Source organism: Callorhinus ursinus, unplaced genomic scaffold, assembly GCF_003265705.2.
Source record: "Callorhinus ursinus isolate GAN/ISIS: 27379988/994484 unplaced genomic scaffold, GSC_fseal_2.0 scaffold19, whole genome shotgun sequence".
In the NCBI taxonomy this organism is placed as follows: Eukaryota; Metazoa; Chordata; class Mammalia; order Carnivora; family Otariidae; genus Callorhinus; species Callorhinus ursinus.
The window spans coordinates 8,630,136-8,657,318 of record NW_027397081.1 but is presented as its reverse complement, the minus strand read 5'-3'; the positions used below and the strand labels follow the sequence as shown (position 1 = coordinate 8,657,318).

Below are 27,183 nucleotides of genomic sequence, written 5' to 3'. Positions count from 1 at the left end.
CCCTTTGATACTCTGGCCCTTTGTCCACATTGCCTTTGTTAAGGTATGTGGTCAGCCTCATGTACTAGATTACAGTTGCAACTCCAGTCTGCACAGGTTCTGTATCCACACCCTTTACCATGTGACTTTGCAATTCTTCTTACTGAAAGGACTAAGTATATCTCCCACCCCTTGTCTCTGTATTTGACTATGTGACTTGTTTAGCCAGCCGAGTGAGTCAGCGGTTTCTGAGCCTACACTGGAAAAGGCCTCACTTGTCCTTGTTTGTTCTTTTGCTTCTCGGCTGCTGTCTGAGAGGAACATAGCTCAGCTATCCCACTGGACCATGTACATCCCAAAGAAGATGACACATGGAGCAGAGCGGCCTCAGTCAATCAACAGACATATAGTGAGAAGCAGACTTGCCCTAGGTGCTGGCACTTTGAAGCAGAGCTGCCTGGCCAAGCCTAGATCAGCCAACCCAAACCCCCAGCTAACCGGCAGATGTGTGAGCAATAATAAATGTTTTAGATCACTTTGTTAGATTGTTGCAGCAATACCAACCATTATATATGGTAATGCAGAGAGGTGTCCACTGGGGAAGGTTGGGTGGCTTACACAGTTGAATTTTTCTTGGTAAAATTATGTTGGTCTAGGGTCCCAACCTTAGTTTGACAAGCCCAAACCCAATCTAAGAGACTAATATATTTATACACTGAGAAATATTATTGTCAAGCACACTGATGTTTGCATTAGTCTGTTGAGCACAATCTCTACCTCTGGGCAAGAGATTTCCAAGTGAGCATGGAATCAGAACAAAGGGAGTTAGTTATATGATTTGAAAGTTTAGGCTTTGATAACTTGCTCTATCCATCTTTACAAGAGAGCTATATCTGTCTGGCAGACAAATATATCACCCTGATAGGGTGCCTTTTATTCTTCATAAAGAATAAATTCATAGAATAATTTTATGAATAATCATAGAATCATAGAATAATAAAGAATAAATTCATTTATTCAAACTATGAATAAAGAATTCATAGTGCTGACATGAGATTGCCAATTTATAATTTTGTAAATTTCCCTTTTCTAGGCCTGACTACCTTCTTCTGTTCATTTGAAAACATTTTTCTCCAAATAGTGTGTGGCCGGAACTACTAGTTGTCCACCAATATCCATTGTCCACTTCTTTCAGTGAGAGTCCTGACGTTAACTAGGCAGATGATCTTCCATTTAAAGACTATTTCCCAGCCTCCCTTGCAATTTGGTTTGTCCCTGTGATGAAGTTCTGACCAGTGGGTCACCCACTCCTCTGTGGGCGCTGTGGGTAGGAGCTGCATCCGATGGGGGTTATGTCCAGGAGTGGCAGGTGGGGGCCAAGGGTGAAGTGAACGGTGGTCCTCAATGGAGCTGGGAGGTTCAGTAGAGCTCTGGAGCAGAGCATACAACCCTGAGTAACACTGCCAGTTACACAGCACAGAAGAGACAAATACTTAACCTTCTCTTTTCCGATATATAAAATATATACCAAAAACATATACCTTTGAAAATGAGGGAGGCTGGCAATATGATCATGCACATGTGTCGAAGATATAGAAATGTTAAGCCAACTATTTACAGAACTAGAAGTAATTTCTGACTTCAGACATGTTCCAGAAACTGAATAAACTAAATTCTGGAAAATGGATTTTATATAGACCTTTTTTTTTTTTTTTTTTTTTAACAGCAAGAAGACCTTAACTTTTTTAGGGTTTTTTAGTAGTGGTCTCAAGTTGGGGCATATGAAACCCCTGTTTCTTGTTTATCTGATATTTGTAATATAGATCAAATACAGCAGTTCTGGACATACACGTCTGATGAAAACAAGATAAATAGGAGTTTCAGAGGTGTAAGATGATACGATTGTGTGGTGTCAAATACAGTAGTATCCATCAAGTAAAGTAGACACAAGTATTCAATAACTGGTAAAATTCCTAGAAGTCTGCATATTTAACTTTTATTTCTTTGTCTATTTCAACAAAGTGATCCCAATGATCCTGACATAAGAGAAGGGTGCTTCAAATGTCAAGATCTAAGTGAGCCATCCTTTCCCATGTGTCCATCACGTTAGTCCAAGGCTTTGACCTCCTCTTGGTGTTCCTTGTCTGACTCTGATGTCACTTTCCTGTTGGCAATAACATGAATCAGTTTTAAGACACAGAGCTCCATAGTTGTGAACACCAGGTAGCATGGAAACAACTTCTGAAAGTTTCCCCAGTAAAGATTTACTGTCTTGGATTCTGACTATGCATGAGATTTTGGAGCCAAGTATAAACTTACAAGTGGGAGGAATGGTCATTATGCTGTGAAGTGTGATGTAAAGGGCTTGGGAGAAGACCGCCTACCCTACATATATTTTGCTCACCAGAGAGTCACACTTACTTGTGATTATCACTGATAATTGATTTCTTTGGAATAGCTATTGGTCCTTCTTTCCTTCTAGTCAGACCTCTTTTAAAATGCAAGTATTCCTGTGGTGGACAGGAATAATGAATCTATAAACATATTGATACTAAAACCTTACTATGAACACACTTTCTATTTCTAGTTCTTTCTGACAAAAGTGGACTTGGATCATCCTAAGAAGATCTGTTGGAAGAGGGTGGTAAAGGCATGAGTCTCTGTGTGCAGGGGTGTGGGGCAAACAAGGTAGGATGGAGGGAGGAAAAAGAGGGCAAAAATTAAGTAGTTTACAATTCTGTATAAAATATTTCAAAAATTTAAAGATGTTTATCATGTATAGTATAAAAGCATCACCTAAATTAGCTAATACTAACCTACATGATCTTGAACTAAAATATTTTGTTACCAATATTTTCTGAATTCCTACATCTAGTCAGTGTGCTAGGCACTTTGGGTGACTCAATTTCTCATTGAGCTTGCAATATAGTTGATAGGTCAAAAATACATGAGGGCCACCTGGGTGGCTCAGTTGGTTAAGTGTCTGACTCTTGATTTTGGCTCAGGTCATGATCTCGGGGTGGTGAGACTGAGCCCTGTGTTGGGCTATGTGCTGAACATGGAGCCTGCTTAAGACTCTCTCTCTCCCTCTCTGCCATAGCCCCCCCACGTCCCCGCACTCGTGAGCTCTCTCTCTCAAAAAAAAAAAAAAAAAAATACATGAAGAGTTAAATAATGTAAGAGTTAATGAGTTGAGTAATTATAAAATATGGCTGCATAGTAGCATACGGATATTTGCCGAAAGAATGGTACAGATGGTAACTTTGTAAGAAGCTCGGAGAAGGAAGATATCCCAGTGAAATGGAATGAAATCTAAGGCTTCAGGGCAGAGGAGGGAAAATGAGCAAGTTGAATACAAAAGGAATTAGGCAAGCACCTAAAGAATGATCCCTTCAAGCTGTGAAATAATGTTTTACTCTTAGGTGAATCAACAGGGGTGGTACCAGGAATGGGCTGAGCATTCCTATAAAAATATGCCCAGAAACCTAAAGCACCCAGGCTTACCAGTCTTCACCCATTATTTGAATCAGATAAATGCATCTTACCATTGACTAGTTTTGCTTTACTGTTAGAATCTGATTCAAATCATCTGACTAAAAAGCAAGAAATTAAACTGCTGAGTATTATGTAGACAACACAGCCAGGTGATTAAATGATCTTTTCATTTCTTTCAAAACTTTTTAAAATTACTGTGGACATGTTTTTTAAGAATATTACTTTGATAACATTAAAGGGAGTCAGCCTCAATACCAGTGAGAGCAGAATCTAAATTCTCTTACTGTTCTTCCCCGAATATAGCAGGCAAATATATATTCGTCAAACTAATGTTGAGTTAGCCACATTGGTTTTCAGTCATAATACAGAAAATGAGGATTTTTTTTTTTTTTTTTCTTTTTTATTTGGTTAGGGCTTCTTTAATGATTAACTGGTGTTAGGTGGTTTCCTTTAAACTCTTGGGGACCGTTGCTTTCTCCTGCTCTAACATTTTTCCAGGGATAAGGCTATTAACCCCTCGCTGTAAGGCTACCGCCTTTGCTACATGAACCTAGATTTAGCAACCTTAGGGATGCCTTTGGTGGTATCTGGAGCTGGTAATCTAAAAGACGTGCTGAGTTACTACAGATGAGGGAGCTAGGTGTGGGGAGGAAGAGGAGCTGGGAGGGGGGGCCGGAGCTGAGAGGCCATGTGGGCAGGTGAATACGCCAAGAACAGGAGAGTGGGGGAAGGGAATATGTGCAAAGCGTCAGGCTTGATCTGCTGTCCTGTTTGACCATTTTATGCTGGCCTGCTGCACAGAGATGCAAGTGGGCACACAGGCTTTAATGTGGCTGAGGAGAAGGTTTATTCAAGGCAAGAAATCTGTGACTACAGTGGGTGGGTTTTTAGAACATTTGAGGGTAGGAGGCAAAGGAAGTACCAAAAACAGTGTTTCTCTATGGGGGAACTAGAAAGGTAAGAACATATTTGACAGAAGTAAACTTACTTTGCTTTGTGTACTTTGGCCTTTGGCTTATAAGGAAGGGAAACCAGTTCTTTCTAAAAACAAAACAAAAACAGAACTCAAAAAGCACAATTTTTACTTCTTGCACTGACTGACATCTCCTTACTTGAAAAACAAAAACAAAAACAACCTAAGGTCAAATTATCACAGAGTTTATACAGACTAGCTTCTTAAATCTGGAGACACTGGGATTAGAAATGTTCCGGATGAAGGGTGTTTGGAGTTCATTCAAGAGAGCAGGTGTTTGTATGTCTGAAAGTTTATAGGGTGCTATTATTTGTTTTACTATTTTTATTATGTTTCTCTTCCTTTAGCATTTGTTTTTGTATGATCTCAGCAAGATCAATCATTGTAAAACAAGGATGAGCACTGTGGTAGCTCAACTGTGTGACTATCCTAGAGCTGTATCCTACGGGGTGACAAACCTGCTGATACCACCACCTCATTTCTATCCTAATAGAGCAGCACACTCTGGAGAATTTTTTGATTTCTCAAGGACGACCAAACTGCCTGATGTCTGTACCCTGCCCCCACACAAGTAGATAGAAGGCTCTGTACTGTAGGTATTTAGGTTTATGGGGACAATCCATAAAACCTCTGAGAATTTGCCATAGTCTCTCCCCGCTGCCACCGCTTAGATTGATTTGAATGCCTCTCAGTCTCACCGAGATCCTTTCTTCTCTTTGTTTTCTTAAGAGTTGGAGAATCTCATCTCTCCTTTTAGCCTGTTTACAGGGAAAAAATAAAAGTGGGTGAGTTTTTTGACTCAATAATCAAACTTTTGCCTGTAAAGGGTAGATTTTTTTTTTTTTTTTGCATTTCCCTTCTGGTATTCTTTGGTAGAATTTTAAAATATGTGTTTTCTATGATAGATTTAGACATTCCATTTGTAACACAGTTGATTCCAGAGGACGCTGCTTTACAAAATAATGTGATTTTGATACTCTGTGGGAGGGTGTTTTTGGTGCCCATCTAATAATCTAATAATAACTTGTATTAAGACTTTACTACATGAACTATGCTAAGAACTTTATGTACATTATGCCATTATTTTCTTGTAATAACTCAGAAGTTTGACACTACTATTACCCCATTTTACAAAGGAGGAAACTACGGTTAAAAAAACTTACCCAAGCCACGAAGTGGCAGAACTGTGGTTGATCCCAGCTCTGTTTGACAACAAAGCCCCAGCTACTATCCACCCCACTAAATTGCCATTAAATGGTAAGATCAGCAAACTCAAAGAGCACGCCACAACCTAAGTCCACGGCAAGACGGCTCTTAGTAGCTCACATGTGGAATCTCATCCTCTCCTCTGCTTCGCTCAGTGTAAAAAACTGATTTAGTGGAGGCATGAAGATTTCTCAAGATATAGACCATGAAAAAGAGGCAAATATAGGTACAAAATTCTTTCATAAAATCCAGTTATGTTCAGTTTTGGAGTCATTCAGGCAGAAAATTGCGTCTACAACATTCGAGAGCAAAAGAAAAATCTGAGAATCAGACAAATAAAATTTGTACCTTCAAGTGGCCCAATAAAATGAAAGAAGCTCTGTTAGATCAAGGCTAGAAACAAGAAATAACAGAAGAGACACAGATCGGTCACAGGTAAAAATTCGAAGTCATCCATCCATTCGAATTTATTGAGCACCGCACTGTTTTCCTAGGGCAATCATAAATTGGCTGGTTTAAAACAATGGATATTTATTGTCTCACAATTCTGGATGCTAGATGTCTAAGATCAAGGTGTAGGCAGGGCCATGCTCCCCCTGAGATGTGTAGGGGAATCCTCCCTTGCCTCCGCCTGGCCTCTGGTGATTGCTGGCCATCTGTCGCTCCCTGTTGCAACTGTGTAACTCCAAACTGTGCCTGCTTAGGCACACAGCTTTCTCTCTGTGTCTCTATCTTCTCGTGGCTGTCTTATAAGGACACCCCACCCTACTCCATTAATAATTACCTTAACTAATTCCATCTACAGTGACTCAGTTTCCAAATAAGGTCACATCCTGAGGTACTGGGGGTTGGGACTTCAACGTATCCTTTTTAAAGGGAGACACATTTCAATCCATAAAGAGCACCTATGATGTAACATTACTGTGCTAGGGGCTGAACAACGCAATTCCTGCCTACAAGGTGATTGCAGAGAGTAGTTTCAAATGTGCTACGATGTGGGTAGGATAGGGTACGATCAGAGACCTGAAAAGAGACCCTTAATTCAGACTAGGGTGGGTATGGATCTACGGGGAGACTCAAAGACGTCCCAGAGGAGACAACCTTGTTCCTGCAAGTGGTAGTCACCAGACTGCAATAGAGAAAGAATGGGGATAAAAGCTTTTGAGGCAGCGGAAACAGGGTGTACAAAGCTGGGGAGGCAGCCGCATGGCTGAGTAGTTCCTCAGAAGGAGTCCTCAGCCCAGGCGCCCGCAGGAGAAGCTACCAACCTCGGGCGTGCTCCACAGAGACGCTTGGGAGGAGGAGCCCGTGCAGGGCAGGAGAAATCAGCAGCTGGGGCAGGTACACCTGTACCTTGGCTTTGCCTCCTTTTGTTCATGTCATATGAATCTTGCCTTTTATAAGCCTATGATATTTTTATTTTGGGACAGGATTTCTACTTTTGACTTGAATTTTGAGCCTCATATACCACAATTATTGAAAGAAAAAGAATCCAGGGTGCTTGCAAATACTAAGCTAAGTTTCGTAATACCTGTCTACTTGCTAGGGACTGACTAAAATAATGTCTGTAGATAAGGACCCGGGATGTTTTCAATGTAGTATTCAAGGTTGGTTTCTTTTCCAGCTTTTCCATTATATACCTACTCAGTTGGAATTAACTGCTCCATACTGTGATTATGCAGTGCTTTCTACCTTTATGAAGGTATTGATCTTACTTTCCTTGTTTTATACCATAGTTGCTACCGTGACTCTTTCAGAGTCTATTCATCTTTTTATCCTTCCTTAGAGCTAAGCAATGCCTTGCAGATGATATTCAATGAATTTTTATTGAACTGAATTAATCAAGTCATGATGTCTAAATGAAATCATTGCACTAATACACAATTATTAGCCTAAGCAAAAAAAAAAAAAAGAAGAAGAAGAAAAACATTTTAGAAAGTAAAATTAAACAATGGATAGTTCTTAAAAATCCCTAATGAACAAAACTACATGATTATTTTGTGTGTAACTACTGGGTAGCCATACGCAAGTTAGACTGTCATAACGCTTCTCATATACAAATAGATTATGTATTTAGTTATGAGATCTAAAACAATAGTAAAATTAAAAATTCATTTGTCTTAAAAAGAGAGATGTGTTTATTCTATGATTGGTCCAGACCAAATGCATATTCCCGGTAAGAGAGTCACACCAGTCACTGACTCCGGAGTTTGGCCAGCACCGAGGCACCAGCATCATGGTGTTGGGTGAGTTCTCACGGCATGTGGAACCTGACCAAGGGCTCCAATTATAGAATTTTTTTTTTAAGTGGGGGAAGGAGCAGTTGGCTGATGAACCTCTACCTCACTCAGTCTGCGGCTCCCAGTACCACCCCCAAGCCCCTGCTCACCCCTAGCCCTTCCTTTCTTGGTGAAAAATAACTCCAACAGATTTTATGTTAAAAAACAAATGCATTTTTTTCTTTTGATTTCAGATCCTTTTTTATTATAATGGATTTTAGTACCAAATCAGATTTATAATATAAAGCACCAGAAACAAAGCTTTCAAATATGATTTGATTTCTGCTTCCTGGACATGTTTCCTGGGGATGAACAAGAAAACTACTATAGGCAACAATGTCATCAGAACAAAAACACTGCCAACTATTCTAATAAATCCCTGCCTTGATAACTAAATAAATTCAGTGGTAAGAGAAAAATCCTTATAATTTACCTAATTAGTAGGGATAATTTACCTGTTAATTTTATAACACCAAAAGAATAGTCATTTCTCATCACAGTGTTTTGTCATGTTCATTAATGGAATATTATATTTATAAGGCATTTTAGTCATAAAATTTATTCTTAATAATATAGGGAGATCAGAATTTATAATGTTTTAACATAATATTTTCTTATTTATAAGAAATATATATTATTTATATATTGTTTATATAGTATTCTTAAAAAAATAAATTATGGTATAAAATTGATTCCAGGAAATTAGGATACGATAATATATAAATTTAATATCTCATAGATGGTTAATGAATTTTAATGTCACATCAAGAATTGCATTTCTTAGTTCTCTCTTTTTGGCTTTCAGAGCCAAACGACTTGGGTGGCAACATAGATCATGGAGCCAAACATTTGAGTTTGCATCTCAGTTCTGCTGTATGAGTGATGGCAAGTAATACCTTCACTGTCCCTCCTGGTTCCTCCTTTCTTCCCTCCAACTGTAATCTCTAACCCACAGGTTAGAGGGTTATGATTCAGAGTACATCAGAGAGCCACTTTCTGAGCTTTGGATTTCTCATTTCTAAGGAAGGTTGTTGTGAAAACTGGAGAGCATGCAAACACTGCTTAACATAGTGCATGGTGTATGGTAACTATATAATAAATGGTAGATATCATTATTATCAGAGAAAATTTTTCTTCCAATGCTTTCAAAATGCGGAAGAGTGAGAAAAAGAGGAGAAGGCTAGGTTGCCCCCCGCCCCGCCCCCCGTGGACAGGCGTGGAGGACACTGATGACTCCGGCCCTGGCCTGCAGGTGAGCTGATGAATGGAGTGGGCTGGAGGAAAGGAACGGGGAGGGATGCCCAAGAGATGATTTGCCCTTGACTACGCAGTGCAAATTCCTCTGTCCACAAATTCCCCAGTGTATTAGAAATGTTCTCCCTAGGTAATTTTCAGTTATTAAAGAAACTCTTAATAAACACCAGACTTTAAAAGAAAGGCCCTTTCTTCACAAGACCTGGTTCTCATATGAAAAATCCATTTCTTCTTTGGCTTATGACTGAAATTTTTTGAGTGAAACATTAATCAGAAATAGTTTATGTGTCCATTCCTCTGATTACTTATCTATGTTACCAAAAGAAATTTTCTCTTGAATACCACAGTATAAGCTGAACGACTGAATTTAATCCTAAGACTGTCTTAGAAGAGTATTGGAGTGATTTCAAAACCGAGTCTTTGCCTATTCACCTAGCAACCATCCCAATACTCAGATAATCTCGAAATTCTTGGAACTAGTATGGTATAGTAGTTAATCACCTTGGTTCATTGTCAGAGAGACCCAGATCCAAACTGTCTTTACTATAGTTTAGCTATGTGACTTTGAAAAAGTCACTTACATGTTTCAACCTCAACTTCCTCAGGTATTAAACAAGGGTAATTATGGTACTTCTCAGAGTTGTTCTGAGGATTAAAGAAGAATGGGAGTAAAGGACTTATAGTATATGTGCTATGTAGTTAGTTCTCAAAATATTATTATTATATAATGAGAGGAGCAGATGGTCTAAAAGGAAAAAAAACCATGAAGAAAAGAGACCAAAAAATACTGGAGGAACTATATTAATTCACATGGAAATTGAAAAAAATTCTTTATTCTTTCCATTGAATATAAATGCAATATATGGTCATGGCACAAACATCAGAAAATGAAAAAAAGCATATAAAATAATATTTAAACACATTCACTGCTGATCTAAATCTTAATATAAGTTTATAGTTTTAAAACTTGTAGAAAGTTCAGAAGAACATTACATGAGCTCCAAAACAAGCAATCTAAGGATTTAAATTCATGCACCAAATTGAGAAAGGCAGCTAGAGAAGCAGTGGGCTAACTTAATGATCATACACAAAGAGCGTGCACAATGATGGAAAGGAGATAACAGTCCAGTTAAAAATAAATGGAGACACGGAAATAGGAATGAGCTGAAAGAGGCTTAAAGGTGATGGTAAGCCTGGCTTGCCTAGGACAAGATGTGTGTTGTGGGGAACAGGAGTCTAAAGGGCAGGACAGTTGGATGGCATCATATTGAGAACCTTGACATAAAGATGACTCTGTTCAAACTTGATTTAGTAGAAAACAGAGACTATGTTTCTGACCGTAGTATAATTTAGAAATAAAAAAACCCAGATGTCTTAAGAAGACCTGATACACTTGGAAATTAAAAAAGCATATTTCTGAATCATTCTTGGGACAAATTAGAAATCAAAGTAGAAAATTTACAAATACTTAAAAATGGAATAATAATGAAAATACTATATGGCTTGTGAGATGCAGCTAAAATAGTATTTTGAGGGATATTTATAGTTGTGAATACTTACATTAGGAAAGAGATAAAATGGAAAATTAAGGAACAAACTGAAAAAAGAAGGAAGGTAGAAGGAAAATAAGAACAAATCCAATATTGAAGGAAGGAGTAATAAAAATCAATAACTAGTACCATAGAAGCCAAAAATGTGATGGAGAATAATAAAGCTGTGTTGGTTTTTTGAAGACTATTAAAATAGATAATCTTTTGGCATAATATTAAGAAAAAATACAAATGATTAGAAATGAAAAGGAGTAATCACTAGAGCTACAACAGAGATTAAAAAGATGACTAAAAAACACTGAATTCTTTATGCCAATACATTTAGAAATATAGATGAAATGGACAATTTTCTAGGGAGAAATAACTTAGCAAACTGATTCAATAAGTAACACACAGGCTTAATCCATCTAAAACCCAAAAACGAAATAAACAAGCAAACTAAACCTATGTTACTTATTCAGTTTAGGATCATATTCATTATTTTAATTTTAAAGGTGACTATAATTTTAACCACCATTTAGCTCATCAGTTGGGTTTGCCTTGGACTGAATTGGGTCAAATTGTTGTTATTCACCACCTCTAATAGTGCCTTGGTTTCTATACTAGAGTCTTTTTCTAGGTTTCTAGGAACTGTTGCAAAGAGTCTGTAGTTGAAAAATAGTCCTTTCCCAGTTGATTTCTGATAGGGTTCTGGTTGGGAACCACTGATCCAGACCTTCATCATGACTTGCAGAGTGAGAGGCATTACGATAAATTTAAGTACCTTTTATTTACCTGCAAGGGTTAACTAACTCTGCCCACACATTTTTGCTCCATAGTTGAAATTTCAAAATATATTTTCAGTGATTATATATATATACATATATATTAATTTTAATTTTTTATTTTTGCAGATGATAAAGATAGGATTACGGGGAAATATTATGAAAGTCTTCTTAACACTACAGGCAAACAAATCTTGATTGTGTCTTTCAATCAGGATGTGGAAATCTGGGAGATGGTGCCTTTTGTGAGAGTCTACAACATTTCATAATCTATATCATCATCCTTTTATCCCTTTATCAAAGCATTTCATTTAATACTACAGCTTATTTTATATCCACTACAATTTTATCTTTCAATTATGAGTTAAAGGAAAACAGAAAGGGAGCAGAGAAGATAAAACTTTCATCAAGTAACTGCTGGAGGACAGGCCTTGTGAGGGGGATTACTCAATCCTCATGACACAGTGAAGTGGGTATTATTATTATTATCACTGCTTTACAGATGGAAAGAGCTCAACCACATAAAAATTAACCACTCTTCTCAGGGTCACTTAACTAGTAACTGGAAGGACCAAAGATTCAAACTCATTCCTAGTACTGTTTGTTTGACTCTGTATCCTATGCTTCTTTTGCTAGACCCCTTCAAACACATCCTAGAGATTTTGGAACACTTACACACACACACCCACACAGTAACAGATGGTTTCTTTCTTTTTTTCCTTTTTTTTTTTTTTTTTTTTTGGTTTCTTCATTCAATCTTCATTTTGAAAATGAAGAATTAATAATTAGGGTTAACCATGGTTAATAAGACAAGTATAGTCTACTCTCAGAAAAATTTATATTCTAGTAGAAAATGAGTGCTATGGGAATACAGAGTAGGGAAATTGAGGTCAGCTTTCATCAAAGTTTATTTTATGGTATCATGTAGCACTTTGCAAAAAGTGTGTTAAAGGATAAAGAGTTGAATTATAGTAGTATTTTTTTATAAGTAGGCTCTGTGCCAGCATGGAGCCCAATGTGGGGCTTGAACTCACGACCCTGAGATCAAGACCTGAGCTGAGACCAAGAGTCAGATGCTTAACCGACTGAGCCACCCAGGCGCCCCAATAGTAGTACTTTTAAACTGATGAGCTTTCTAAGATCTTATTTAAAATAAAGTAAATATTTATGATAGGATTTTTGATTAAAAGTTGACTATTAAATGGGAATTACGTTCCAAATTTATAATATCATCTAGGCAGAGCCAAGGCTCCATGGTTTAACAGAGGTTAGGAACATTATCTGATTTTTTTTTTTCTTGAGGCTCCTAAATTTAATTTTTTAATTCTATGCCTATGATTGGGAGTCCAAGAGGAGCACTAGGGAATTTCAGTTCTTAGTCTACAGAGGTTGTCCTCAGCAGGCTACATTCCTCTTCCACGTTACAAGTGCCATCCTGAGGAAGGTGAGAATGATCATTGGCTTTAGGTAAAACTATGTATCATCAATATAAAGTCTCAAATCTGGGCTTGATTCCAAAAGGCAGTATGTACCTGCCGGCTTGCTGATTTTGATAATGCTTCAGCGATGAATTTCCTCTATAGCTTTACTACCATTCCCTGTGCCTATTAATTGAAATCTGCTATGTAGATGCTACAATTTCCATATAGTAAATTTATACCTACTATATAGTAAGATACAGAACTGTTGGATCTCGAATGATCTACTATATATCTTAAAAGACAGCCTGAATAATCATTGAAAAGGCTTTCTTCAGCATGAGTTTTAGGAGGTAAACCTAACAGCAGTAATCTATAAGAGTGGATGGAGGATGTCAAAGGATTATTGACTGGAGAAAGAATGCTGACTGGCAGGAAAAAGATGCGTATCTAAGCACCTTTCCATACCTCCTGGAAATTGCTTGATCCTGGCTCAAGTCCCAGCTCTGACATATATAATTTTCATTTAAAAATTACAGCTTACTAAAATGAGGAAAACATATCAGTCATTACATAAGAGGGAATCAACTCAATTTTTTTTAAACGTAGGTTTCAATAAAATATTAACTTATCCATTGTGAAGAATAAAAAATATTTTTTTTCTTGGTTCTGCTACATATTTTTTCTTAGTTCTGTACACATCTTTTAATGGAAACCAATAATAATTACCTGAAGAGTGTAGCTCTTGTTTTAAGACATTTGCACAAAATAAATGCGTAAAAGTAAAAGTGATTTCTAAACAGATTAATGTTGCTTTAAAAGGCTCTTATTTTGGTCGGAGCCGCTGCCGCGGAGTCCGGATTCAACCTCGCGCGCCGCTGACGCCCGCCCGCCCGACGTGCACTCCCGATTCCTTTTGGTTCTAAGTCCAAAATGGCAACTCTCAAAGATCAGCTGATTCAGAATCTTCTTAGGGAAGAACATACCCCCCAGAATAAGATCACAGTTGTTGGGGTTGGTGCTGTTGGCATGGCTTGTGCCATCAGTATCTTAATGAAGGACTTGGCAGATGAACTTGCTCTTGTTGATGTCATGGAAGACAAACTCAAGGGAGAGATGATGGATCTCCAGCACGGCAGCCTTTTCCTTAGAACACCAAAAATTGTCTCTGGCAAAGATTATAATGTGACTGCAAACTCCAAGCTGGTTATTATCACAGCTGGGGCACGTCAACAAGAGGGAGAAAGCCGTCTTAATTTGGTCCAGCGTAACGTGAACATTTTTAAGTTCATCATTCCTAATATCATAAAATATAGCCCAAACTGCAAGTTGCTTGTCGTTTCCAATCCAGTGGATATCTTGACCTATGTGGCTTGGAAGATAAGTGGCTTTCCCAAAAACCGTGTTATTGGAAGTGGTTGCAATCTGGATTCAGCCCGGTTCCGTTACCTAATGGGGGAAAGACTGGGAGTTCACCCATTAAGCTGTCACGGGTGGGTCCTTGGGGAGCAAGGAGACTCCAGTGTGCCTGTATGGAGTGGAGTGAACGTTGCTGGTGTCTCTCTGAAGAATCTGCACCCTGACTTAGGCACTGATGCAGATAAGGAACAGTGGAAAGAGGTTCACAAACAGGTGGTTGACAGTGCCTATGAGGTGATCAAACTGAAAGGCTACACCTCCTGGGCCATTGGACTGTCTGTGGCAGATCTGGCCGAAAGTATAATGAAGAATCTTAGGCGGGTGCATCCAATTTCCACCATGATTAAGGGTCTCTATGGAATTAAAGATGATGTCTTCCTTAGTGTCCCTTGCATCTTGGGACAGAATGGAATTTCAGATGTTGTGAAGGTGACTCTGACTTCTGAGGAGGAGGCCCGTTTGAAGAAGAGTGCAGATACACTTTGGGGGATCCAAAAGGAGCTGCAGTTTTAAAGTTTTCTAATGTACCACTTCACTGTCTAGACTATAGCAGGATTTTTGTTGGAGGTTGTGTATATTGTCCTTATTATCTGATCTGTTACTCAAGTAATATTAAAATGGCCTAAGAAAAAAGTCAGTTTCCTAAAGTTCCAAATAGGAATGGTTCACCAAACCCTGCAGCTGTATCCTGGTACTGGATGATACCTGTCTTTGTAGCCCTAAATTGGTTAACGTAAGTTAGCCCCACCGTCTCAGAGGCTCCACTGCCAGAACTGAGGTTGCTCTGCACACCAGATGTGCGTTTACTGTGTGTTCTGTCACTTCGGGTTCCTTCCCCCAACACCCGACATGCCTAGTCCATCTTTTCCAGTCAGTCACGTTCTGGGATCCAATGTATAAATTCAATATTGCGTGTATTGTGCATAACTGTCCTAAAGGATCTTACTTTGTGTACCATGTATGTCAGAATATAGTGTACATGGCCATATAATGTAAAAAGACAATGCAGCCAACTAAGTGTCATACCAACTAAAATACCAAATAAATTTTGAACGGTGAAAAAAAAAAAGGCTCTTATTTTTTAAAAAGCAATAAGTGAGTTTTGAATTTTAATGTTGAGAAAAATAGGAGCATAAAATGAACATTTCATTTCACAATTCAATCGAATATATATGATTGAATGATATATTATTGATGATTCAGTCTAATTACCAAGGCTTGTCTTCCACAAACAAGTATCTACTCAATCTTTAGGGTTTTCATCATATTGATGCACATAGATAAGATCAATGGGTTAATGGCACTGACCTGCTCTTTTCAGGTGTGTCTTTTCCTGTCCTGCCCATTAGGCTGTAAGAAGGAGAGGGTGGGGGACTCCCCATCAAATCACTCCCTATCTCATCCCGGGGCCCTACTTCCCTGAGTTTCAGGCCAATCTGACAGTTCCTCCTGCTTATCTCCCAGGCACCTCAAGCTCTTTAAGGCTCAGCTCAGTTTTTAACCCTCTGCTCTCCAACAAAACAAAACAAAACACCAGTGCAACACCCGGCCTTTATCTATCCCGCGTCCCTTGTGTCAGACAATGGCACCCGTTGTGCAATCCAAAGTACTAGGAGTTATCTTTGATAGCTTGCTCGGCCTCACCTTTTGTATCCAATATATCGTTTAAGCCTTAGTTATTTGACTTCCTAATTCTCTCTCTAATCCACTTTTTCCTAAATCCAAGCTTACCATCCCCTCCCAGCTGGAAGATTGCAACGGCCTCCAATCAGGCTTGCCCCCTTCTGCTCTGGCCACTTGCAATCCATTCTTGGCTCCGTCATACATATTTTAATGGAAACCGTTCCCCATATTATAATCTCCTGACCTTTCCAAATAAATCTGATGTGAACCTTTGCATTACCTTGCTGGCCATTCAGCTTCTGAAATGCCCTGTGGCTTTTGAAGCATAGGACCTCTGCAAAGCTGCCTCTGCTGTCTGGAATGCTCTCCCACCACCCCTTCTTCTGGCCTCATTAATGCCCACTCCTCCTTAAATCTCAGCTTGTCTTTGCAGAAATCCTTCCTGGCCCCTTGATTGGATCAATACTGCCCTATTAAATGTTGTCCAACATCACATATAATTCTTTCACAAATATCTCTTTCCCTGATTAGACAGCAAGTTTCAGATAAGGATGGAATTCATATCTTTAAAACATGTTGGACTCCACCATTGGACTCTAGTGCTGGCACAGTGCCAGGTACATAGAGGTACTCAATAAGTATTTGTTGAATAAATCTTGCCCAATTCTTCCAAATCAGACTCTCTAACTTTTGCCTCATGATTTATCTTACTGTATGGCTTTGCTTGGTTGGCCCTTCTTGCCTGAGCTTAGCATTGCCTCTTCAGCTTTGATCCTCGACTTGCTTGCATCTCTTTTTAAGGCTACAAAGTTTTCACCTGCTTTGGGCAAACATTGTGTAACATATACTAGGACCATGACCTTCCATTTCTCTCTGTTGTCTTTCCTGGTATCAATTCCTTCAGAGAACATACAATGCTCACTGACTATGACTCTGTTCCGTGACCTGTAGACCATATTTCCACCATTGTCTTGTCATTTATTTTAAAACATACATAATCCTTTTGGGCTTCATTCTGCGTTCAATGGTTTCATTTAATCATGTTTTACAAGGAGATCATTAGTATGGGTTCTTGACCAGTTGTATCTTAGGATTTAAAAGTTTTTATTCTGTTCTTAAGGTGAACGTATATAGAAGATAAAGTACATAGATCTCTGGAAAAAAAGAGGAAAAGATGCTGTGGGGACATGGTCCTGTCCAGCTCTGGGGCTGGGGTTGTCTTGGGCAATGAATTCACCTACATGATCCCAAATCTCATCTATTTGATCCTTTTCCTCAAGTACGTTTTCATGGACTGTAGAAGTTACAAAGAAGATTAAGAGGAGAACCTCATCTGTCAACTGAAAATGTTTCCTGAGTTTGAATAATGTTTGAAAACAAAGTGTACTATAGATAACATAAAAGAGTAATTCATATTTATGTAATCTAATTATCATTTGCCACCAAAATATTTGCTTGTTACTGTGAATGCACACACTATTTTTACGATTCTTCCACTTGAATTCTTTGACAGATTAGGAACAACAGGAATTTAAATGACTAGCTTTTGTTGGTGAAGGAGAAACCTACCATTTCCTGATGGTATTTACTTTATGGAGGAAAAGAAACTTTGTTAATATTGCATTAGAGCATAGTAAAACTTAAAAAAATGCTACATAACACTGCTACTGAGAAAATTTAGGTTGTCTGGGAAGCCAATTCTGATCAATTGGACACCGAAGAGGATTTTCTTTTATCTGAGCGTCCTGGCAATGACAGCGAGGAAATTTCCTACATCTTTGGTTTGGCTCTATGAACCTGACTTATAATGAGTCTAAGTATCCCTCTTATTACTTTGAAAGTGTAGGATAATGGAGGATAACATTAAAGTTTTCTGCTTTCATTTTGTTTCATAATTCAGTAACTGAAAGTATTGCGAAGCTTCTTAGATTCTCCTTCAAGCATCTTCTCATAGCATGATTTGCTTCTGGGTCACGGAAGTGCCATATACAAGCTCACTTTTGAGGAAGACTTACACCATGGTCAATCTTGGTTGCCCAGGTTGTGTGATAGGATGCATTAAAATCCCATTCCCAATAAAGAGTATATCAGGAATGTTGTTCTGTAGATTGCATAATTTCTTGTAAAAATCTTTAGTCTGTATGCACGCATGTCAGAACTTTGATTCCAGATGAATATTTCCAATATGCCATCTATATATATGCCTTAAAATACTGCTCTGATCTCTTCCTTCTCCCAGCAAATGAATTATTTATAATTCTTTTCATAAAGAGATAATCAGCTAAAGAGCTTTCTTAAAGGTGGTAAAACTAAAAAGCAAATTAGTTTTATGATTTCAAAAAATTAGCTGACTATTCATTTATTATAATGTTTTCAGGCTACTTTAGAACTCTCAAAGGAAGGATAATAGTCTAGTACAGTGCTATAAGGTTTCCTTTATAGACAGAACAAGCCATTTAATCTTGACAGACTCCACTGTTTTTGATTTTCTGCCATCAAACAAATAGTAGTTGTGATTAATAGCATTTTGTCCACTAACCAAAAGCATTTATAATGTATACCTGGAATATATTCCAAAATGGAGGATAACATTACAGTTTAAAAAAAAGTTCAACAACCAAAAAAATCAGTATCAATTGGGAGAAAAAGCTTTTATGAAGGTACTTTTAAGACATGGAAAAGAAATTTTTAGATTTTTCATCAAAGAAAAAGTAGAAGAAAAACCTTTAGGAGAATTGATGGGAAATACTTTTTCCCATTTTAAGATGAAAATCATACTAGGTATTATCAATGTCTGTGCTCAAAGTATGTAGAAGATTCTCTGAAATTGAATAGAGCATTGCACATTTTTTATTAGCTAAAAAGAACCTCCCACTGCCACTTATTTTCTGCCATCAAGCTAAAAATTCTAGAATGGTGACGGCATCAGGGTAGGTAGAGTGCTACAGACCTAGAAAAACAGTAGTATCCAAAAATTGACTCTACATTTTCATAATTACAGGGAGTCACAGTTCCTCTCACCGCATAGAGATGAAAGAGATAAAAGCAAAACTGAGAAGAGAAGTGATGTGGTAACATGCTCCTCAAGCAGACTTGCAAACAGATTAGCTCTGGGGAGTATTCTTGCAAAAATTATCAGCCTAGAAAAATTTGCCAGATGGATACATGTGGGAAAGGCAAAACAAAATGGAAATATCATTGTATGGAGCATATGTTCTCTCATTAATTCATTCAATTATGCATTTCTTTATTCAATCCACAAATATGTATTGAGTTCCAATAACCAGAAAAGCACTGGGCTTAAGCAATAAGAAGTGATCTCCCTCCTCATAGAGGAGAAGAGAATTTACGTTTGTTGAAGGCAAACTATGGCCAGGGACTGCACGTTACGTACATCAACTCTGTCAAGTTTTTTTTTTTACATTCCTCCTTTTACATCTGAGGAAACTGAACCTCACAGAGTTAAAGAGGTTGTTCGAGGTCAGGCAAATAGTGGCAGAGTTAGACTTCCAGACTCGCTTTGTCTCTGAAGCCCACTACACCATGGTGCCTGTAATCTGGCAGGAAAGGCAGAAAGATGCACACTGGCCCATAACACAGGCCAGAGACCGGGACGAATCCTACGAGAAAGATGGAGGTGACTTGCTGGAGGGGCACGCAAGTGGAAGCTCTTCATTCTGCTAGTCTCTAGGTCGCTTCTCCTGGCCCAGAGACATTGGCATTTGAGCTGGGACTTGAAGGCAAATGGGGAAGAGCGTTTCAGGTACAGACAGGAAAGTGCAATGCAGGTTGAAGAAACAGCTTATAATCTCACAGGGCTGGAAATGGTGTTTCTCATACTTGTTTTATTTATACTACAGTTTTGAATTTTAGGTTATTTGGCAACAGACCTGAACAGTGCCATGGCCAGCAAACATTACAGTACAATGAGTCTCATGGGCTCTGAAGTTAGACTAGAGGCTTTGAATCTCAGCTCTGCCACTTGTCACTTGTGGGAACTGGAAAATCATTTAAGCCTGGTTTGATTAAATGGGGAGAATCATCAGGAGGCGATTTTAAGGAGAATATGAGTTGATATATGTAAGTTTATAGCACATGGTATACACTCACTAAATTGGCTGTTATGAATACCACATCACAATAATATCTGAGGATATCTAGTAACAGCACTCGGTTATTGCAGGATTCTCTTGCCTTTTGTACCACGGCATGTCTGAACAGCACTCTACTATGCAGTACTGACTAAGCTCTCCTACGTACTCACAGGGCATACCTTCGGTGACATTCTATTTCTTTCCTGCTGGCTTGCTGTTTTTTGGGCTTCTTCTACTCTCAACAAACAGAATCTTCTTCTTTATTGCATTGCAGGACCCACTTGACTTAATGTATAATTTGGCAGATTATCACAGAATAATGTGCATATTGAAGTTCAGCAAAAACTATTTTACCCACTCATCACTTTGATAGCACATATGGGGAGGATCCAGAGTGTACCCTGGCCTAGTGGTGGAGCACCAAGGGTACAGAGTGGGCTATGCTGGGGGTGGGGGAAGGGTACAGGGGAAGGAGAAGGGTGGCAGATTTCAGTCAGGTTATGGTCAGATTGGAAAGGAACTTAAATACCATGCTGAAGGATTTGGTCTTGATCCTGCAGAAATGGAGAGCCAAGGAAAAAATGAAAGTAGGTGGATAGACCGAATTGTGCCCCCCGCCATTCATATGTTGAAGCCCTCACTCCATGTGTAACTGTATGCTGAGATAGGGCCTTGAGGGGGGTAATTAGAGTTGACTGAGGTCATAAAGGTGGGGCTCTATTGATAGGACTTGTGTCTTTATAAGAAGAGGAAGAGACACCAGAGTTCTCTCCCTGTGCCATGTGAGGACCGAGTGAGGAGTTGGCCATCCACAGGCCAGGAAGAGAGGTTTCATCAGAAACCAACTATGATGGTGTCTTGATCTCATACTCACAGCCTCCGGAACTGGGAGAAGGTAAAATTCTGTTGTTTATGCCACTCAGGCTGTAATATTTTGTAACTGCAGCCCTAGCACCCTAATACAGAAGGAGAGAAGCATAATTGGACTTGGGTTTTAAGAAGTTAACTAGTGCACTGTGGAGGACTGCTTTGCATAGTCTTTGGTCAACTCTATATATTCTTTGAAACTCAGCTCCTTTGGGAAGATTTCTTGATTCCTTAAGTTTCATTTTGATGTTCTTCAATGTGTTCCCATAGTATTATGTGCATATACATCTATTGTAATAATGTATCATAATTCTTGACTTTAATTGCCTGTCTCTCCCACCAGACTATAAACTCCTTGAAATCAAGGACCACATGTTACCTTTGTATTCCCAGCGTCTAGTATGGTACTTAGCACTTGGTACTTCTCAATCAATATCTATAGAATTAAGTAATTACTATAGAAGAACCCGAGGCAAGGAAGCCAGTTCTAAGACTACTGATATAATAGCTCATTAGCAGAACATCCACTTGTAACTCACATCATCTTAATTGTTTGACAAAACATGATAAGAATTGACAATAGTTTGTCTTTAGTCTTTATTTCTAATGTGTTCCAAAAATAAAATTAAAAAGTGCTGAGGAAGTTGAATTTAATGATTTTTACATTACTAAAAATTAGGCTCCATCTGCCCATTAAGTCCTGGTACAAACACATTGTGCCCAATATCCTCAAGAATGAAGAAAATGCTGACTATTTATAATCACCTCATTTGTTTGGAGGAATCACCAATAGTCTATAGAGTGAATTAATGTGAGCGGCAAACACAAATGCATTATTCTATAATCTATGTAGAATTCCCGATAAGTCTTTCAGAGTTTGCCAGTATATGCAATGATTAAAGACATTAGGTCCAAGTGAATCTTCTGTCTTTGCTTTTATGGTACAGGAACAGTTACAGGAATGGAACTTATCCATTAACCAAACAAAATATTCCTATAAATCACTGTATTAACTGCGGAGTTTAAGTCTGTGCCTGCATCATGAAAAGCAAAGAAGAGACGTTGTCAGAAAGAGATGTGTTCAGTTGATGTAACTATGCTAATTTGTTCAATTTCAGTCTTTAGTCAAAAGGGTTCTAGATGACAGACTCATTCCTCGGGTCAGTTGATTTTGACCTATTAAAATGGTCAATTCTATTTGATTTTTCCAGTTATTACAACATTCTTAGAACATTCTATATGGTTTAGGGCTTTATTGGATGGAAGGTGTGTGAATCCATTTTCCCCCATTTCCCTCTGATTCTCTCATTCCTATATACCCTTGGGCTTTTGCAGGGACTGAGAATAGCCAAAATTTAATAGAATTTTTAAATCTATTATATATATAATAATCTATATAATTATTTAATCTTCAGTTAAAATTCCAATAAAGGGGGGCGCCTGGGTGGCTCAGTCATTGGGCATCTACCTTCGGCTCAGGTCATGATCCCAGGGTCCTGGGATCGAGCCCCGCATCGGGCTCCCTGCTCTGCGGGGAGCCTGCTTCTCCCTCTGACCCTCCCCCTGCCTGTGTTCCCTCTCTCGCTGTGTCTCTCTCTCTGTCAAATAAATAAGTAAAATCTTTAAAAAAAATTCCAGTAAAGGTTCTCTAATTGCTCAAGCTGATGTACCAGAAGTAGAAAAATTTTACATATATGTGTTTAAAAAGGATAACTGGGATTATTTAGAAAATAATAATGAATTTCTAATGAAAATCAGATGACCTTCTGAAATACTGGCCTACCTTTTGGAGATACTTTTTTTTCTCCTCAGATGCCTGAATCTTTATGGTTTCAGCGGTGATATCAGTAGTCTCTAAAGGAAATAAAGTCAAATTCAACCTGAAATAATTTTATCATGATTTTATAATAATGTTGATATAAACTTGGATAAATGTTAAAAAGTAACAGAATAGGAAGGTAAACACAAATATATACTGTCCTGAAACTTTACAAACCGATTCATAAATAATTGGAGACTGAACTAATTAGCTATGGCCGAAGGGAACCGCTAATCTCTTTAGAAGAGGAGTAAGCCTGAGTCCAGCGACAAGAAAAGGTCTCTGAAGAGAACATCTTTGCAGTAAAAGAGTTTCCAATTTCTGCATTTCTATTCAACGTGTTAGGGGGATTTAGACATTCTCCTCCAGATAGGTGGGATGTTCTCTGAGACAGGGCTTTGGTATGCAATTCAGAGAGTTATGCCAAAGTGTAAAGATGTCTCCTTATACTTATTACCTATTTTCTGAAGGATCTAGGAATCAGGATGTTGAAATGCCTAAGACTTGGTACTTACTATTTTTCTCAAGGCTAAAAGGCTGGAAGTAAATTTTCTCTAAAAAATACAAAAGGGAAGTGAAGAAATTATTGGAAAGACCATAGCATTAAAGATATTTAAGCTTTCTAAAAAAAAGGTGCGGTATTTAAGCTTTCTGTACCTATAAAAATTGCATAATAACAGTTTCCTTATCTTTGGCTTACTAAGGTTTTACAGGTCTGGGAACTTGGTTCCTAATACTGATTCTGCTTTCAACTTTCTCTGAGGCTTTCATGTTTGAACTTGATTATGTAAACAACCACCCTTAACATCCTTTCAGTCAACATATAATATTTCCCCCAGATTATTCTATACTGTTTAGCCAAACAGATGCCGTAACCTAAGGGATACTTTCAGATGTGGTTTTAGATGTAACAAATATAGCACTGATGCTTTCCGGGTGGAAGGACTGCTGAGAAGTTAAACAAACTGTATAGGGTTTTCAGACATTTGAAATGAAAGATTCTTATTTTAAGAAATAGGTTCGGCGGTTACTTGTGACAGTGGCTCTGGTATCTTCCAGGTTGGTTACTGATGATGGAGGCAGAAACCAGTGGCCCAAGGCTGCTACTCACCAGGCGGACTGCGCCTAGAGGGTTGGGCCACCGGCAGGCGCTGACTGCTACCTCGGGAGAGCACCAACTGAGATTCGTTAGTAGGGTACATCGACGCTGCGATCCAGAACTGCTTGGCCAAGTTGGAGTCCTGTTCCGAAGTTCCGGTGAACACCAGTAATCCCTGGGGGCAAATTTCAACGGACTCCTTGTGGCTGGGAAGCCTTCCGCTGGCCCTTGTTTCCATGGCAACTCAGGACGCTTCTCTGAGTTCCCTCTCTCTTCTCCCAGCCCCGCCCTGCGGAGAACCGTCAAGTTGGCAACCACCACCGCCAGAAACCCTTTGATTCCTGAAGAGATGCTGGGGTCCAGCGCGTGCCTGTGGACGATCTGAAGCCCACTTCTGCGGTATCACAGGCTTCAGGACCAGTCTAAGCCTTGGCAACCAGATAGGAGGAGTCAAAACATCAGGTTTGGGGTGGTTCTTGTCCTGCTGGGAGTCAGTAGGGCAGCGCTTGAGTTCTCTCACCAGGACCTCAGTCAGCCTTCAACCCCCCCCCACCCCCGTCCCAGTTTCCTTCCCTCCAAATATACCCAAAAATCTAAATAAAGCTTTCCAACTCTTAGCCCTACCACCCCAACCCACCTCTCCTTCCACACCAGATTGCCACAGTTCGGCCAGCCCTATGTGGATAGTGGTTGGAGAATTCAATAGGGCAGCTAACATCCTAGCCCATGGGAGCCAGAGCGCTGAACTGGGCTGAGAAGTACCTGTGTATAAAGTTCTTGTTATATATCCCCCTCTGCCCAATCCTTTAAGGGAAATCTCGTGGAAGAAACTGGATTTAGATTGTAAGTGCCTTTACAAATCAGTTGCACTAAAAGCTGCCTGCACTGCAACAGTCCTAAACGATCACTTAAAAGAAGGATTATATCTGATGTGTGGACTCAGTCCCTTCCCGAAAAATAAATTATGAAAAATGTTAATGTATTTTTATAAAAATATTAATAAGTGTGAATAAATAACTTTCCTGGGAGATTTCATTAATCTAGGAACAATCTAACCATTTCAGTCATAGCAAAGTTGTAATTAGTGTGGCAGGAATTGAGATGGACATCATAAAGCCAACTTAGGAAAGGTAATAACCACAACTTATGACCTTATGGCACTTTATTCTTTCAAAATACTAATACAGTCTCACAGACAGTTCAAAAGTTGATAATCACAAGTCTATACAATGACAGATCAGTGAAGGAAAAAATCCTATTATATATCTAAATTTTTTTTGGTTAAGAGCCTGAAGGAAATTGATAAATAAAGACATATGAATTTTACATTGTGTATTTAGCTAGTAAAATACTGATTTTTCTCTTGGATAAGCTATTAATAGGCAATGGGTAATACTGGAGCATTTCCAAACCCCACCTTTCCCCAAACACACCATTGTGCACAGACAGCTCATTTGGATGATTCCCAAATCTTTTTACCTGGCCGTGTGGTTAGTGATTGGTACTATTAGCAATCAGCTAACTACACTGCCTAGTAACTAGACTCACAGAAAAAAAAGGTTTACTTCCATCATGCACTGCAGTCCCAAGTTGGTGCCCCATACGTTGTGATAGACAAATCATATTGGTTCATCGGTTCAATTGTAGCTCACTTTAGTTGGTGGGTTGGTGAATACCTTACTAAATAATGAACGAGAGGCAGAATGAATCACAGTATACAGAATTAAACGTTACATGGGGGGGCTCCTCCCCAAAGTCTAAATGTCATTACAGCTCACAATTAAAGCCATTAAACTTTACACATGTCCATGCTCTCCTTGCAGGCTCTCCTTGCAGGCGGATTGACCAATCTTGCTTTTACTCCTCGGGGTAGCTAACAGTTTAACTGCGTCTAGCAGCAGCCGTCCGGCTAGTTTGCTGGAGTGTCCTCGCAGGTTGACAACGTGCTGGGCGGGCAGCACTGTGCCCAGCAAATGCTGACGCATCAAATCTCGAAGCGCAGCTTTCTCCCAACGCTCGGGGTTGGCCGTTTGCCGCCGAGGGTGGCGTCCTCCTGCCCGCGGGGCGGCGGGTGATTCTGTGCCTTGTTTTGATGGCAGTGTAGTTAGTGATTGTAAGCACCAGAGTACAATCAGCTAATTACACTGCCTACAAACCGAGCACCGGGCGCCCGCGGGCTGCAGCTCCCGGACGGTCGGCAGCGCCAACGCCGTGGCCCCGAGCCGGCGGGCCTCGGGGTCCGGGCCACGTCTCCCCCCCCCGCCCCGCCCCGGGCTGTGCCCGACGGTGCCTGGGCGCAAGGACCTGGGCGCGGGGCCCCGGACGACGCCCCGGACCCAGCCGGCACCCCCGCCCGGCTCGCGGGCTGCGCTGGCCCCTGCCGGACCCCCGCGCACACTTGGCATGGCAGGGCCAGCGGGCAGCGCTCGGAGGGGACCTGCACCCCCCGGGCCGCACCCCCACCCCCCAACTCCCGGTATTCCCGGGTGCATCCCAGCCGCCGCCGTCCCCGCGCCCGGCTCGGTGCCTCCCAGGGCCCTACCCCGCAGGTTCCCTTCCCGGGTCCTCCCCTCTACGCTTTCTCGAGTCCTGCTCCCACCTCCTCACTCCCCCGTCCTCTCCTCCCTAGAAAACTTCTCTTCAGTCCCCAGCCCAAAGCCTAGAGCCGGCTCTCTCAACCCTGTGCGCCCCGCAGCTCCGAGTGCCCGAGTGACCGTGGCCGTGGCTGGCCAACCGCCCTTGGAACCCCGTGGCGGAGGGGGCGGGGCGCGCGCGAGGTGGGTTGGGGTGGGGTGGGGCGGAGGAGGGGCGGGGTGGGGGAGGGGAGGAAGCCAAGAGCTGGGGCCGGAGGTGGGTCCCTGCAGGAAAGAGGCCCTGGGGACTGAGGCACAGATTCCTGAGAAGTTTCTCTTCCTGATAGGGCAGGAGGGACCAAGAGCTCCTTCTCCCCTACCACTCCCCAAGAAGCCCCACACGCCCACCCAGTTTTCATGCCCATCTTTGTCAGGGAAAACAGCTTGGCTTGGTACCAAACTGTAGACTCTAATTTTCCAAAGGGAGATAGGCCTCGGTGGCCTCTGGCATGTGGGACAACTGCCTTAGAGAGTCCCATCTGTACTCGCCTTCCTCTTAGGTTTCTCTTACACTCTTGGAGGGCCATGGAAAGAGGTGGAGGGTTGGCTCTTTTCATCAAATAGTGAGTGGGCTCAAGAGTTAGATCAAAGCTTGGTCCTCATATACTTAAATACCTGCTGTATGTTCAGCACCTAAGGTCATTCATTCTACCCTCCATATGTATAATCTAGGTGGTTACACAGTGTGAACACACATTATCTACCACTCAA

At 40.2% G+C, this 27,183-nt stretch overlaps 2 protein-coding genes across 8 annotated transcripts; one reads left to right on the top strand and one right to left on the bottom strand.

Moving 5' to 3' along the window:
• Positions 1-1,959: 1,959 nt before the first annotated feature.
• Positions 1,960-25,850, bottom strand: HOATZ (HOATZ cilia and flagella associated protein). Of its 6 annotated transcripts, XR_012381478.1 has the most exons (10): positions 25,618-25,846; positions 25,388-25,519; positions 24,477-24,601; positions 24,210-24,320; positions 23,852-24,014; positions 22,705-22,775; positions 5,146-5,205; positions 4,463-4,515; positions 2,401-2,489; positions 1,960-2,143 (listed from the first exon to the last, which is right to left on the bottom strand). XR_012381478.1 is itself a non-coding variant. In XM_073903720.1 (9 exons), the coding sequence occupies exons 3-9, from the start codon at positions 24,555-24,557 to the stop codon at positions 2,086-2,088; spliced, it is 597 nt and encodes a 198-aa protein (XP_073759821.1). In that variant the 5' UTR covers positions 24,558-24,601; positions 25,388-25,519; positions 25,618-25,827; the 3' UTR covers positions 1,960-2,085. The 6 variants fall into 6 exon arrangements, 5 of the variants coding, with proteins under 5 accessions (XP_073759821.1, XP_073759825.1, XP_073759823.1 ...); XM_073903720.1 differs by lacking the exon at positions 2,401-2,489 and having other exon boundaries at positions 25,618-25,827; XM_073903724.1 differs by lacking the exons at positions 2,401-2,489; positions 4,463-4,515 and having other exon boundaries at positions 25,618-25,850.
• Positions 13,744-15,406, top strand: LOC112840402 (L-lactate dehydrogenase A chain-like). Of its 2 annotated transcripts, XM_025893796.2 has the most exons (2): positions 13,744-14,538; positions 14,808-15,406. In XM_025893796.2, exons 1-2 carry the CDS (start codon positions 13,852-13,854, stop codon positions 14,961-14,963), a joined length of 843 nt encoding a protein of 280 aa, XP_025749581.1. In that variant the 5' UTR covers positions 13,744-13,851; the 3' UTR covers positions 14,964-15,406. The 2 variants fall into 2 exon arrangements, with proteins under 2 accessions (XP_025749581.1, XP_025749580.1); XM_025893795.2 differs by having other exon boundaries at positions 13,749-15,406.
• Positions 25,851-27,183: the final 1,333 nt, after the last annotated feature.